The 15,587-nt window shown below is 44.2% G+C and overlaps 1 protein-coding gene across 9 annotated transcripts in view; it reads right to left on the bottom strand.

The window, feature by feature from the left end:
- The window catches only part of RALGAPB (Ral GTPase activating protein non-catalytic subunit beta), a 138,939-nt gene that overhangs the window by 6,507 nt on the left and 116,845 nt on the right, over positions 1–15,587 (bottom strand). For 5 of the 9 annotated variants that reach the window (XM_089673247.1, XM_089673246.1, XM_089673243.1 and 2 more), the window contains 6 exons: positions 14,504–14,669; positions 8,816–8,938; positions 8,575–8,708; positions 1,539–1,647; positions 358–436; positions 119–267 (listed from right to left, as the gene is read on the bottom strand). In XM_089673247.1, coding sequence (XP_089529373.1) covers positions 119–267; positions 358–436; positions 1,539–1,647; positions 8,575–8,708; positions 8,816–8,938; positions 14,504–14,669 — 760 coding nt within the window. Of the gene's footprint in view, positions 1–118; positions 271–357; positions 437–1,538; positions 1,648–8,574; positions 8,709–8,815; positions 8,939–14,503; positions 14,670–15,587 lie in introns of all 9 variants that reach the window. The other 4 variants (XM_089673244.1, XM_089673242.1, XM_089673245.1 and 1 more) reach the window with 1 other exon arrangement.

Below are 15,587 nucleotides of genomic sequence, written 5' to 3'. Positions count from 1 at the left end.
ATTATACAGAAAAGCTCTTACATGGACTTTGTGAAGTTAGACCCTTCCTGACTGGCATCAAATTGTCTAGCCAAGATAAAGTCCCCACTTATGCCCTATTTCCCTATTTTGTACTTACCAAGTGCTCTCCTGCTGACCACCATTCCATCCACCAATGGGATGACCATGTTGAATTTCCCAGAAGCCCCGTGGACTTTTACCCGGAACAAGCCAGTGTATAGAGGGTGGATGAATATTACAGGTACCTCCTTCTCAGGCATGCGGTTGCTGCTAGAAGGGGAAAACACACATATTTAATCTGCAGTTGTTGCCATATTAGAATAGATGACAATCTTTTAACCCAGGATTCTGCATTACCTGATAGAAGTACTGCTGTTGGTAGTGGTCTCAATACCGGTGCTGGTCTCTGCTGCCAGGTCTGCCAATGGAAAGTTCTCTGTGTTTGGGAAATGGAAAAGTTTAATTTAAATTTTTCTCATCCATACAAAGTGGTAATCCACATAATATGCTCTATAGAACGTTCAAATGGACTTCTTTCCCTAAGACATGCAGTCAAAGCAGACTAAACTGATTTTTTATTCATTTGCAAAATGTAAACTTTTGTTCAAAAGTCAACAGTTAGCCCTCATCTCCATCTTCAACCCTGGTGAAACCTCTGGTTGGAAATTTAGATATAGTATGCACTTTTATACTGTAACATTGTGAGTGCAATGACTAGTACTTTTCTTTTTATGCTTCATTTGTCTGCACTATCTTTCAGCTAATCCGCAGCAGATGGGAGATTGTGTGGATGAAGGAACTGGCAGGCCAAGTGACAGCGAGAAAGCGTGAGGATGCCGGGTCTATTCACAGTGGATTGTAACGCCGAAAAGTTGAAGTGAGAAGAGGAGCTGTGTAGATAATGCTTTTGGTTAACAGTTCAAGGAGACAACATCTAAGTGCAACTTTGCAGCAAGATCCCTTATCATGAGATTGAAATTTGAGAATCAGTGGCAAGACTTGAAAATTGCTGTTCACAGACGCTCTCCATCCAATCTGACAGAACTTGAGCGATTCTACAGAGAAGAATGGGCAAAAATTTCACTTTCTAGATGTGCAAAGCTGGTAGAGACATCCCCTAAAAGACTTGCAGCTGTAATTGCAGCAAAAGGTGGTTCTACAAAAGTATTGACTCCGGGGGGCTGAATACAAATGCACGTCACACTTTTCACATATTTAAAAAAAAAAAAAAAAAATGTGAAAACTATTTATCATTTTCCTTCCACTTCACAAATATGTGCCACTTTGTGTTGATCTATCACATAAATCCCAATAAAATACATTTACATTTTTGGTTGTAACATTACAAAATGTGGAAAAATTCAAGGGGTATGAATACTTTTTCAATGCATTGTACTTGAAGGTAAAAAAATCTTTGGGCTTTAGAACCACTTTAAGAGTAATTGCCGTGCAGAATGGAATACACGCAGTATTTCCTGAATGGTAAACACTATAACAATATTATTTCCAGTATACAGTATGTGGTCTTATAAACCTACCCAAATCATCATACTGCTCCAGCCACACGACAGCCACTTTAGTCTCTGGTCCCAGTGGTGGGACAGTTCTTCCATGTGGAAGCTTCTTAGCACGTGATGTTGGACTAAGCTGAAAAAAATAAATATAATTAAAACCCAACTGAACTTTTAGCATAAATCAGCTAAACACATTCCAGGGCCATCAAAACAAGAGATGTGCAAACATGCAGTTTGTTTTCTAAAGCAGCCACAGCCTGATTAGAAAGGCCTGTCCCCTGGCAGTATGCTGTAGAGAAGAGCCTTTGCTCTGTTGGGAAGCAGTGGGCACCCTGTAGTAGTCAGACACATCCCCTACTAAGTCAAAGCACAATCAGCAGGGAGCATTAACTTTGCTGATTGCAGAGCTAATTAGATTAGATCAGAGTTTAGGATTACCTATGGTGAGATGGTTCACTTCAACATGGATATGACTAGAGTATTACGCAGGCCATAGACGGGCCGTTTATCGGCCGAATGGTCGGCCAATAAACAAAAAATCGGTTGTTGCTGCCACCACGTCCGTTTTTCATGGATTTTCCAGCATGACCAAAAAAAGAAATGAGAAGATCTGCGAAAAATGGCCGACAGCACTGCCCCACTATTGGTGTGAATATCGGCCAATTTTTCGTTCGGACGAAAATTCGGCCGATAAACGACCAGTCTATGGCCTGGCTTAGGATGGGTATACACAGTCTGAAAATTTGCCAGTTAAACAGGAACCAACTTTTGGTCAGCGTGTACAGCTGTCTCTCCGCAGAAACCAGTGTAACGGCGGTGTTTGTCAACGGGACATGTTGGAAAAACAGCATTTGATCAGCCATTGACTAAGTGCTGATCAGTGTATCCTGGTGAGGGGGTCCCCCTGTCAGAATACAAAAACACAGTGAGGGAGATCATTGCACGAACATTGCTTGTGTTTCTACGATGGTTTGTTGTTTTTTTTTTTTGTTTAGTCTGCTGGGTTGGAAAAAAAAATGTCCGTGTGTAACCAGCTTTAGGCTAGTCAAGGTCATTAGAGAATAGTCTCAGACATGACATAACTTACTGTAGATGTCGGAGACTGGCTTCACAATACATGGTAAAATGGGCATTATTGCAACGCATTGTAACATGCAGTCCCTTTAATTCAGAATGGCATCACAATGTAGAAGTGCAATAGGTGCCTATGGACCCCTACTAAAGTACACTGCAACAAACATACTGTGCGTTATGAAGCAATAGATTGGCAATCCATCCTAAAGTGCATACAATAATGTACTAGAATGGAATGGTCAGATGTAAAGTGGCCTTTCAGGTTCAGTTTCCAGCATAAGGATTTGGGTAAACCAAAAGATTGTGTATGTTAAGAAGAGAGGAGGAGGAACGCACATACAGAAATAGTTGGTGCCAAATTATCTCAGAGGAAGCAACATCCAACCAAGGTTTTTTGAGCTGTCTATCCATTATATCTTTTGGGTCATCATTGTCTGCAGATGTCCAAAGATACTGTTGCCTGATCTAGTTAAAATCTGCTGGACCAAGTTGTTTTTATATCAAGTCTTTACTGCCAGTATTGTGCTTTAAAAATGGAAAACTAAGACTAACAGGTAAATTTTATATCTTGGAGTACAATACAGGAAAGGAGGTCCAAGACGATGGGTTATATGCTGCTACCGTCAAGTGACTGAATGGGTTTTTTTTTTTTTAAGAACATACTGGGGGAATTTCCAGCAACGCTTTTGCCAGTGGCCACTCTGTGGGACTCCAGTTTTGTAGCAACAGAAATAAAAGACTGAGTGAAGGGACTTGTGTCTTGTTCTATACTCCAAGACATGGCACTTTCTGATAAGTAAAAATTCCCATCGTCTTAAATCGTACAGGAAGTCAAAGACCATGGGATGTTCCTAAGCAACAACCTGAGGGATGGGCAACAAATAGAATTAGACCCACAAAAAACAAGAGCCAACGTATCAGAAACACTCAGATGACAGCTTGAAGCACCTTGCAGCCAAAGCTCACATCAGCTGAGGGATGAAGATCGACACAGTAATACTTTGAAAGAGTATGAACAGAAGTCTAGGTGGTGGCCAGGACCAGGAGTAAGCACTTTTGTGAAGACAAAAGAAAAGCCCAAATGGCAGAGTGAGAAAGTGACAAAGTTGGTCGATGGGAGTGAAGATAGGCATCTTGGATATCCACTAATGCCAGAAATTCCCCTCATCTGAGAGAAGCATTGACCGATCTTATGTAACTTCATGCAGAATTAGGGAACACACAGATATTGGTTTAGAAATGTCAGATCCAAAATGGAGCAAATGCCTTCAGTTTTGGGAGTTTGAGCTTTTCTCTACAGGACTGGGATCTCCTTGTGTCTGAAGTTGACTCAGGATATCTCACTAATCTGCCTGTCTCTGAAAATCAGCTCTCCCCACATTCTGGAGAGTAAGGTTGCCCCTTCATTGTTAGGAGGGCATCCGGGTATGATTGGAGGGTTTTGGTGTCCATGTCTTGTGACAAACGCTGCAGATGGACCCGCCTTTGACTTAGAGCAGGACTTCTGAGTGGAGTGAAAGGACCCTTCCTGAGTAGTAGTAGTATGCTTCGGCTATTTTTTGTGGAGTAAAAGTACTTTCCTCACAGTAACTTCACTGATAAATTTATCAAGGTATTCACCAAACGGATGTTTGCCATCAAAAGACATGTATAAAAGATGTCTTTTGCAAGCAGGATCAGCACATCAAGGCTTTGACTCAAATTCTGCAAATATGCACAGACAGCAGTATCATACTAGAGACATGGCAAAGTCTATTTTCTAGGCCATCAACATAAAACAGCAGAACTGAAATTGTTTCAGTAGAAAAAGGGTCCTCAAATACAGAATTGTGTTCTCTATTCAGTTGCCTTGTCCAATTAGCAGCAGTCTGACAAATAGACACAGCCACAATGGCCTGTTGTATGGCAGGACGAGTGAGAGCCTTCAATAGCGTTTCAAAGTGTTTATCAACGGAACCTTTAAAAGGAGGGAACATTCTCAACAGGAACAGCAAGATGGTTGTTACAGAAATGGCAGAATACACTACCAAAACAGATCATTTTTCTTTTCCATAGGAAAAGTGTTGGAATAAATACCTTTTTCAGGATTTGGCCAATTCTCATGCAAAGCACAGTTAATTAGTTAAGGAAAGGTCTTTCTAGGCTCTGTCATATTTTGAATGCCCATAGGAGTTTGTTTAGGCTGGGGAGATTCTGGTGCTGCTAGACAACAGCTAGTGAATTCACAGTAGAAAGCATATGAATGGAACCGACAGTTTGTGCCTCAAACCGCAGGTGAAACTCCCTCTGCAGCATCTCTTTTTCTGTCCATCTCGCTTTCCTCAATTTTTTCTTCCAAGAAGCTGGGAGGTTAAGTGTTATACTATAGACTCAGAGAGGCAGAAGACCACACTTGAGCCCTGTAGACTGAAACTTCTAGAAAGGCAGAGTGTTTCCCAAAGAGATCAGACATCGTATAGGTGAATCTACCTTAGTCAGGCTGTCTGTTGCGCACCTGAGAGGGAGCTAAAAATACATAGATAAAAGGAGCTTTGTCAATATAGGACCTTTCACCGAAGCAGGGAACGGCTATCAATCTGAGCATTTTGCTGGTTTTCTTCCGTGTCCTATGTTGCACAATGCTATTAAGCTCTTTTTTCTCCTCTACAGCTTGTCTCCACCTTCATTAAATGAGGGAATCCTCTGTGAGGAATGATAAGGTATTAGCGTGCATCAGGAAAGCAGTCACAATATCCCAGGCACTGATCAATATCTTGTGACGGTCTCTCATGAACAGCAGGCAGCCAGGAGACCAGCAGAAATACTTCTTGCATTCTCAGCAGAAAGGGTAGACAGAAATGGCAGGTGGGAGTCAGCTGGAAGGCAGATTGCAAGCATCTTGCATCCAAGTAGCTAGGCCATGTGGAGAAAAAAACCCATTACATTTAAAAGGCTGAAGAACAAGGAGAGGGCGGGGGACACTTCCCCCTTGCCTTATGCCCAAATGCCACCTGCATCTGGGAAACAAAGGACTCCAGGGCCAGAGTTAGTGCGTCAAGAGGAAACCGAGACCCCGAAGAACCCGCCGCTTCCAGGAGGGCACCAGGTGGAGAGGTGGGATCCTCAGACTCCATGCAAAGAGAAAGAATTAACACCACAGAAAAAAAAGTACCGCCAGGGAAGCCACCAGGGAATAAGACACACTACCCCAGAATGCCAGCAGAGAGGGATACCCAACCAAGACTCACCACCACTGTGGAACGAGCACCGTCGGCAGGTGAGCAGAAGAGAAAGCAGAGTCCGCGTGCAGAGTGCCTGGGAAGAGGAAGCTCGGGAATCCACAAGGAAGGAAACAGAGGATGGGTTAAAAGTAGGAGAAGCCACCGCAGCGCAGCTTCAGAAGCATGGCCGCCGCATCCCTTTTTTCCACAATACATCCTTAGCAGGTCGGTCCACTTGAAAATGGGCGCTGCTGGACTACAAGAAAATGGCCACTAGGAGTAATGACTACAGTCCCCAAAAACAGAGCACTACACAGCACGGGAAGACAAACAGCCGGCATCCCAACCCAAACTAGAATAAAATGGCTGCCGGGAACCCAGTACCACGAGCTGTACAGACCTCAGGGAAGATGATCACCATCCCTGGAGGAAAAGGCCTGCCATGCCGACTGCAGGGGGAATCCAGGTATGCGGACACAGTGGTCACTAGCGCACAAAACCTCCCTCTTCCCCTGAGATAGCCCACGCTCGGCCAGCAGGTAAGCAGGACAGGGCAGTCACCAGGGACCAAGTAAAAGGATGAGGAAGAGCGGCGAGGCCATAAGGGAACCTGGTAGCAAACTGGAGGGCCTGAATGGGAGAAGGGGAACCCTCAGGTCCAACCACCTCAGGGAGCACCCACGTCTGCTCCACAGACAGATCCAACCTGCCACCAAAATGGGGGCTGCTGGCCAGGGAAATGCTATGATACAGACACTGGAGCCCAGTCATATGCGTCCCTGCGAGAATGTTTAACTCGCCTGCCTGCCCCAGGCCTAGAAGGGGCTGTGTTCCAGCGACCTAGCGCTTAGCTGAAGGTCTGCATGTGCTCGATGGTCTGACTGGGGTGACCACTAGATCTAGATCATCCAGCCTGTCACCCAGCCTGGCAGTTTATTTCAGATCTTGCAGGAAGAAAACAAAATAAAGGAAAAAAAGGTATAAAGAAAAAAAAAGAAAAAGCTATAGAACAAAATGTTGCAGCAGGAAGCAAGGTCCTTATTTCTGAAACTAGGCAGAAACAACTGGATGCTTATAGCAGGGGGGTTATACAAGCTAGGACTGCCCATAGGTGTTGCAGAGTTTGTTTTCTGCCTAGTGTTCTACTCCTGTAGGTGGCAATATAACCCAATGGTTGAGAATGTGAAGAGCTGTGTCCAACACTGAACGTAAGAGAAAACATCATTCCTACAGTAAGCCATGGAGGTGGTATTATCCTGTTATGGGGGTGCTTCTCTGCATCAGGGACTAGAGCACTTGTCAGGATAGAAGAAAAAATGGATGGGGAAAAATACCGTCAAATTGTTTAATAAAATCTGCTGCTCTACCAGAAAGTTGATAATGAGAAGGTTTACCTTCCAACATGACAATGACCCAAAGCACACAGCAAAAATGACCAAACAATGGTTGAAGGAAAAAAAGGTGAATATCCTTGCATGGCCTAGTCAGAGCTCAGACTTAAAGTGTTACTAAACCATGGACCCTGCTTTCATTATATCTGGTTTCCTACAGCACATGGAAATGCAATTATTTTAGTAGATATAAACTGCAAAATAACTTTTCTTAGCAGTTAGAGCAGTCTTGTTATGTCTACAAGTGTCCAGCCAAGCACTGGTTAAAGCCTGTGGGAAGAGTTTTCATTCTGCTGTAGCAGGATGCAGGACCCCTGCCTCTATCTGGATAATGCCGATTGGCCCTGTGCTGATCACATGCACTCTCCCAAAAAAAAACCTATCTAGCAATACACACACCAAACTGAGTATGTGCAGAGTGACTCCACACGATATGTCTTATCAGGAGATAAGAGGGTGACACTGGAAGAAGGGGAGGATCAGAAGTCAGGAACACACAGTGTATTTACACAATTATTATTATTATTATTATACAGTATTTATAAAGCGCCAATAGTTCGCTCAGCGCTGTACATTACAAAGGGGGACAGAACATGTGACAGAACAATACCAATACAATGCAAAACATGAGGGGATCAAGGGCCCTGCTCTTTCGAGCTTACAATCTAGGAGACACAATGCAAAGGATTAACCCCTTTGGTTCCACGGTGAGTAGAACAAGCATGCTTTACTGCATATACAAACTCCTAGATTGTAAGCTCCAAGGATCAGGCCCTCCTTTCCCTCTTGTATTGAACTGTATTGTTGCTGTATTGTCTCCCTTTATATTGTAAAGTGCTGAGCAAATTGTTGGCGCTATATAAATCCTGTATAATGATAATAATAATATAAAAACTAATTTTACTGTTGTAGTTTTAGTAACACTTTAAACCCCATTGAAAATCTGTGAAATGACTGCAGTCCACAGTCACTATCATATTTAACTGAACTTGAGCAGAGAAGACTGCACAAATATTGCAAAGTGTAGATGTGCAAAGCTTGTAGAGACATATCCCAACAGACAAAAGGCTGTAATTGAAGCAAACGGTGGTTCAACAAAATAAAGGGGGTGATCCTTTTCCCAACTCAGTGTTCTGTTTTTCATTTTTTTTTCCCTGACATGTTGGTGTTATATCTTTCACTTGGATGTTATAAGCTGCAAGTAAATACAGCTGGATGAAACAAAAACTGTGTCTGTCTTCATTTCAGACTGCAAAGTAATAAAATGTGATTTTCTACACCCACTGTACAATCACCTGAAGGTAGTGGAACATAACCCATGCTCTATGACTTCCTGTCCTGTACTGCAAGATTACAAAAGATCTTTTGTCAGCGGAGAGAAAAAATGGTACCTACCCTTTGAGTGGAGTTTAAGTTTTCCGTGTGATTTGGGAAAAGTTCCAAAGTCAAAGGCTGCTTCAATATTCCATGTAGCAGGTCCATATTGGAATCTGCTTCCTGTTCGGATGCATTACTTTCTGAGGACTCCACTGATCAGTGCAAAAAAAGAAAACATTAAAACCCTGCAGGCAGTCACATATTTAGTTTGTAGCTCAAACATTGTCACTAACTTGTACATTGTCACATTACAACTTACTGAGAGCCTCAGTCGCTGATGGTACCACAAAAGCAATCTCTGTAAGGGCATCTGCGTAATACAGGACTTTCTTCTGTCCGTTAAATATGCTTCCACCCGAGTCTTCTGCACTAGTGGTCTCATCTACAAGTAAACCAAAAAAGAGCTTATATTGGTTTGTACACTATTGTGGTTATTGTTAGAAGGTGGCAAAACAGCAAATGGGGGAAAAAAAAAAAAGTGTCAAACTTCAGAAAATTAGAATACAAATATGTGAACTGCCCTGTCAATGGATTTGTAATTTTGTCCAGCTGCTTCTTTGATTTCTACACCTGTGTCAGACAGAACAGCAAAAAGGATGACGCTACTTTGTCTCTCAGTGTTATGCAGGCCATAGATGGGTCGAAAATCGGCCGATTTTTCGGCCTAAAATAAAATCGGCCGATTTTCGGATCGTTAGTGGGCTATTTGGTCGGCCGTTTTTCGGTATTTCGGCAGATTTTTTTTTCGGTAAAGTTGGAAAAAAAAATCGGCCGATTTTGCCAATCGACCGATTTTCGCGGCAATGATGGGCAAATCGGCCGATTTTTTACCGATAAAAAATCTGCGCATGAGCAGTGACCTGCAAGAAGAAGACAAAAAGAAGAGGAAGAAGAAGAAGAAGAGGAAGAAGAAGAAGAGGATGAATAAGAAGATGAGGATGAAGAAGATGAGGATGAGGATGAAGAAGAGGATGAAGAAGATGAGGATGAGGACGAAGAAGAAGAGGATGAAGAAGATGAGGATGAAGAAGAGGATGAGGATGAAGATGAGGGTGATGAAGAAGAAGAGGATGAGGACGAAGAAGAAGAAGAAGAGGATGAGGATGAAGAGGATGAGGACGAAAAAGAAGAGGATGAGGATGAAGAAGAAGAGGATGAGGATGAAGAAGAAGAGGATGAGGATGAAGAAGAAGAGGATGAGGATGAAGAAGAGGATGAAGAAGAAGAGGATGAAGAAGAAGAAAAAGAAGAGGATGAAGAAGGAGGATGAGGATGAAGAAGAAGGAGGATGAGGATGAAGAAGAAGGAGGATGAGGACGAAGAAGAAGGAGGATGAGGACGAAGAAGGAGGATGAGGACGAAGAAGAAGAAGAGGATGAGGATGAAGAAGAAGATGAGGATGAAGAAGAAGATGAGGATGAAGAAGAGGATGAGGATGAAGAAGAAGAGGATGAGGATGAAGAAGAAGAGGATGAGGATGAAGAAGAGGATGAGGATGAGGATGAAGAAGAGGATGAGGATGAAGAAGAGGATGAGGATGAAGAAGAAGAGGATGAGGATGAAGAAGAAGAGGATGAAGAAGAAGAGGATGAGGATGAAGAAGAAGAAAAAAAGAGGATGAAGAAGGAGGATGAGGATGAAGAAGAAGGAGGATGAGGATGAAGAAGAAGGAGGATGAGGATGAAGGAGGATGAGGATGAAGGAGGATGAGGATGAAGAAGAAGAGGATGAGGATGAAGAAGAAGTAGGATGAAAAATAAGAGGAATTCCAGTCCAGCAAAAAGTGTCCCTGCAGAGAGCTCCGCTATTTCTTTGACAGTTCTTTGACATTTACAGCGGTTGCAACATTGTATCTATTTGTTTCCGAATAAAAACATCTGTATCCTAAATGGAAACAAATAGATACAATGTTGCAACCGCTGTAAATGTCAAAGAACTGTCAAAGAAATAGCGGAGCTCTCTGCAGGGACACTTTTTGCCGGCTCTAGACGGGATGAAAATCGGCCGATTTTTTTTACCATTGATGGCAACGTCGGCCGCTTGAACGACCAATTTTTCGTTTTTTAAAAGAAAAATCTGCCGTTTTTCTCCCCGTCTATGGCCTGCATTAAGGAATTCTTTAGTGTCATTTCCCCACCTCCAGCCTGCTGATTGGACAATAAAGAAAACTTATAAGTGCTCAGTCTGCTAATTACTCCTGTCAGTGTGTTTCCTGTCAGCAGGTTTCTTGCCAGCATATTTGTATGTCTAAAATTCTGATTCCTAGCGCTGCCCCTACCTTTCTTAGTCTGAGTGCAGCTGTGAATAGGATGGCAAAAGGCTTCAACACTAGCAGAAATTCAAAGGAAAATTCTTAGAATGTTCTGAGAATTTTCATACAGATGGAACCTCTTCTGGCACAAGAACTGGGTATTCAGGAACGTTGTCATTGCTCCTGGCTCTCCTGGAATATGTACAGGGAATCCTCTGAGCTTCGGGACATGCTAGCGGGATGAAGGTGATTCTAGCTTCTTTGGTCACTTTGATTTGTTTCACTTGGTGGACCCTCCTGAAGACTGTGGGTGCCCTCCTCGGTCTCAGCTTTTCCTTTCTTACTGATTTCTTTTCCATACCTGTAACCCCTCGCCTCTTTCAACCCCCCCCACCCCCTTTTTTTTGGGCCTTACTGAGGTTTGGTTGGTTTAGTGCACACATACCCGTCCAGTCAGTGGGCAGGTGTAGGATAGATGGTATGGGGTTACAATTATTAGGTACGGGAAGTAATCATTTTGATCCAGGACAAGACCGTGCAGGTTTGTGTTTCACTGCTCTCTGTTCCGGCTGAAGCTCCTACATGCCGGCCTAGTCACTCTCTGTGTTAACCCTACTGGCCCCTATGGACTTTTTATTATTTTCGAATATAGTTCATTTTTCTGCATCGCTGCCTATTTTATATAAAACCAACTGTACTATTTTGTATGTATTTGAGTTATGGGTGTTTTTGGTTTTTATTTCCCCTTTGCCCCAAATTGTTGGGGTGTTTGATTTTTTTATTTGCAATTTTGTATGTTAAAACTTTATTTTTTAAATAAACTTAGATTAAACATAAAAAGTGTTCGTAAGCCTTTTTTTTTCACTTCCCCTTTGCCCAGATTGTTGGGGTGTTTGTTTTTGTAATTGCTATTTTGTATGTTAAAACCTTATTTTTTTCAATAAAATTAGACTGAACACCAAGTGTTTGTAAACCTAAAAGAAAAAAAAAAAAAAAAACACTTTAATTTCTGCCTGCCGAAGTTTGGTTTTACCTGGTTGATCCTGCCTGTGCCCTTCCTCCTGAGAGTAAACTGACCACGCTAGCATGGCTGCCGGTCCATGCTACCGTGGTCTGTTTACACCTTGAGTTATCCCATTGACCGATGTGCAGTGCAAAAGCACAGCACACCTGCATCTTCCGTAGTCACAGCTACACAGCGCACCTGCATCTTCCGTAGTCACAGCTACGGAAAGCACCTGCATCTTCCGTAGTCACAGCTACACAGCGCACCTGCATCTCCCATAGTCACAGCTACACAGCGCACCTGCATCTTCCGTAGTCACAGCTACGCACCTGCATCTTCCGTAGTCACAGCTACGCACCTGCATCTTCCGTAGTCACAGCTACGCACCTGCATCTTCCGTAGTCACAGCTACACACCGCGCCTGCATCTTCCGTAGTCACAGCTACACAGCGCGCCTGCATCTTCCGTAGTCACAGCTACACAGCGCACCTGCATCTCCCGTATTCACAGCTACACAGCGCACCTGCATCTTCCGTAGTCACAGCTACGCACCTGCATCTTCCGTAGTCACAGCTACGCACCTGCATCTTCCGTAGTCACAGCTACGCACCTGCATCTTCCGTAGTCACAGCTACACACCGCGCCTGCATCTTCCGTAGTCACAGCTACACAGCGCGCCTGCATCTTCCGTAGTCACAGCTACACAGCGCACCTGCATCTCCCGTATTCACAGCTACACAGCGCACCTGCATCTTCCGTAGTCACAGCTACACACCGCGCCTGCATCTTCCGTAGTCACAGCTACACACCGCGCCTGCATCTTCCGTAGTCACAGCTACACACCGTGCCTGCATCTTCCGTAGTCACAGCTACACAGCGCACCTGCATCTTCCGTAGTCACAGCTACACAGTGCACCTGCATCTTCCGTAGTCACAGCTACACAGTGCACCTGCATCTTCCGTAGTCACAGCAACACACCGCGCCTGCATCTTCCGTAGTCACAGCTACACAGCGCACCTGCATCTTCCGTAGTCACAGCTACACACCGCGCCTGCATCTTCCGTAGTCACAGCTACACAGTGCACCTGCATCTTCCGTAGTCACAGCAACACACCGCGCCTGCATCTTCCGTAGTCACAGCTACACAGCGCACCTGCATCTTCCGTAGTCACAGCAACACACCGCGCCTGCATCTTCCGTAGTCACAGCTACACAGCGCACCTGCATCTTCCGTAGTCACAGCTACACACCGCGCCTGCATCTTCCGTAGTCACAGCTACACAGTGCACCTGCATCTTCCGTAGTCACAGCTACACAGCGCACCTGTACCTTCCGTAGTCACAGCCACGCCCCCTGCCACTGCACTAGGCTGGAAAAGGGGGGAAGTGACATTATGAAGCCAGGATGGATGGTGTTCCATCGCTATTCAAACACAGAAGCTCAGTGGTAACATCACTCATGACAACTAGACATGCCCACCAGCAGATCCTTGCATCACTGTAGAAGCTACAGCATTCATATGACCTTTATTAATGAACTCAGAGAAAGCAGTAAAGGGAAGTTTTCTAAAAAGCAAGCACACAGTAATTACAGGCTTTAATTTCCCTATTCAAAAATTATTTTATCATGAGTAAGGTTTACAAGCTCCTCCCAGTAGGCCTGTCTCTTTGTACATTCCCTCCACAGTCACATATGGCCACATCCTCCGTCTTCAGCTTGAGAAGGGAGCGTGACTCCGTTTAGTGGTTTAGCGCATGCTCCGTAACGCGTCACTTTGCATGCTCGTCTCCCCTACGTCATCACGCTGACGCCAATGTTGCGTTCCAATGTGCACTCCAGACACCATCTTCAGGGACTTGACATGCCGGCCGGCTTTCTTGTGACACCCACAGTCTCCCTTAGCGCGGACGCGGCCATTGCAACGAGGACTTGGCTATTAATCCACTTACCTGATCCTTCTTATTTTTTACACAATGTCAGCTTTTACATTGTTTCCCAATAAATGTTGTTACATATTGCACTTAGAGGCGCTTTTTTCTTCCTTCCCTTTACACAGAGCCTGCTACAGCTATAAGAGCTTGCCCTAGTGCTATATGGACTCATTTGCACTATATTGCATTTATGACATTGGACTTTATGAACATTTATATTGTGCCCTTTGCCAATAGGATTTGGGGATCTGTATACACTGATTTTCTAGTGGTTTTTTGTTTCTGGTGTTTACATATCTGCCTGGGGTTCATCTTTGATGAGAGGGAGTAGCCTGTACAGGTACATCTGCTCATTATATGGAGAACGTGTCATCTAAGCAATCTTCACCGTGTAATAACTGCAGATGCCAAGCAAGGTGGCTGCAACATTTCAAAAGCTGCTAACCTCCACATTTTCCTGTGTGATCCTCTAGATGTTACAATAAATAGTGCGAAAAACAAAAAACATTGCAAACTGCCAAAAATCAACACTAGTTGATAAAAGATAAAGTGCTAATATGATTCAGCATTTTGAAAACAGTGTGAAAAACAATCACTGAAGTCAGCAGGGATATCAGATTGCAGTGTTTATAAAGTGGTCAGTGATTCTACAGTGAATAGGCAGAAATCAGGGACACGTGCTCCCATGAGTCCTTGGTCAAAGCTGGAAATGAACATGGAAGAATGCATACTGCCACATTTGGTTTTTCTGTAAATACCTTGATCTTGTTGGTCATTCTCACTGATGCAGTTAATTGACCAGCTTGTAGACACATGGCCCGTCCACCCTGGGTGCTTCCCTACATCCACTGGCCAGCCAAGAGACAGCAGGAACTCCAGAAAGTGAGGCTGCACACTACTAGATGACTCAACATTCTTCAAGATCTGTGAAAGTGTCACATATGAAGTCATTTAAAACTGTGTATCAGTGCCTTCAATAAGACCCAGAATAAATAAATGGGTGGTTTTATGGACTACATTTCTTAGGAGGCCGTGTAAAAGAAAACCAATACACTGTTACAGTGAACCTGCACACTGTTTTTGTTTTCGTAGGGCAAACAAAAGGGTTCAGGAAACTGCTGCTCCCTTCAGTCACACATTCTTTCCTTCCCTTTGCTCTCCTACCACTCTGTTCCACCCACTGGGAACAAACAGAAATACTTGCGCTGTGTGTGTGGGAAACATGCAACTCGCTCGCCTAGCTCACATGTAACAGTTTTATTGCTTTGGAATTGGACACACCTGCTCCATGCACTGTCACATGAGGTGGGGACAGAGTCACGAACAATGTTTTAGCTCCATGCTGCAAAAACTCATCTCTTCAGCACATGGCTAAATGCTTAGGTATCTAGTCATGTGAGAACTCTCTAAGGCAGCAGTCACTAAATGGGGGACCGCGGTCCAAGAACAGCCCGAGCAGCGCTCCTGCCCGGAACCGCCAGCCCGCCAGACTGGAATGACAGGTTCGCTGCTCAGCAGGGCGGTCGTCCCGGCAACCGATGACATCAGGCATGCACCCCACCCCGTGCTGTTTCTCCTGACTCCTGCTCCCTGTCTATAAGCACGCACCCCGCCCCCTTCAGCAAGGATCCCGGCAAGCTCCTGCCTCCTGCTCCAGTCTGCCCTCAAGGTAGGGTGTGTTCGTTCTGGGGGACCTTGATGGGCACATTTAATATTAAAGAGTAATGCTGATGGGTACATTTAATGTTAAGAGGCACTCTGATGGGCACAACATAGAATGAGCCCATCAGAGTGTCCATTAGCATAAAATGTGCCCATCAGAGTGCCCGTTACCATAAAATG

This window comes from Staurois parvus, unplaced genomic scaffold, assembly GCF_062004578.1.
Source record: "Staurois parvus isolate SC_StPar_1 unplaced genomic scaffold, SC_StPar_1.0 ptg000137l, whole genome shotgun sequence".
In the NCBI taxonomy this organism is placed as follows: Eukaryota; Metazoa; Chordata; class Amphibia; order Anura; family Ranidae; genus Staurois; species Staurois parvus.
The sequence above is the reverse complement of the archived record's forward strand: the minus strand, read 5'-3'. Positions and strand labels throughout refer to the sequence as shown.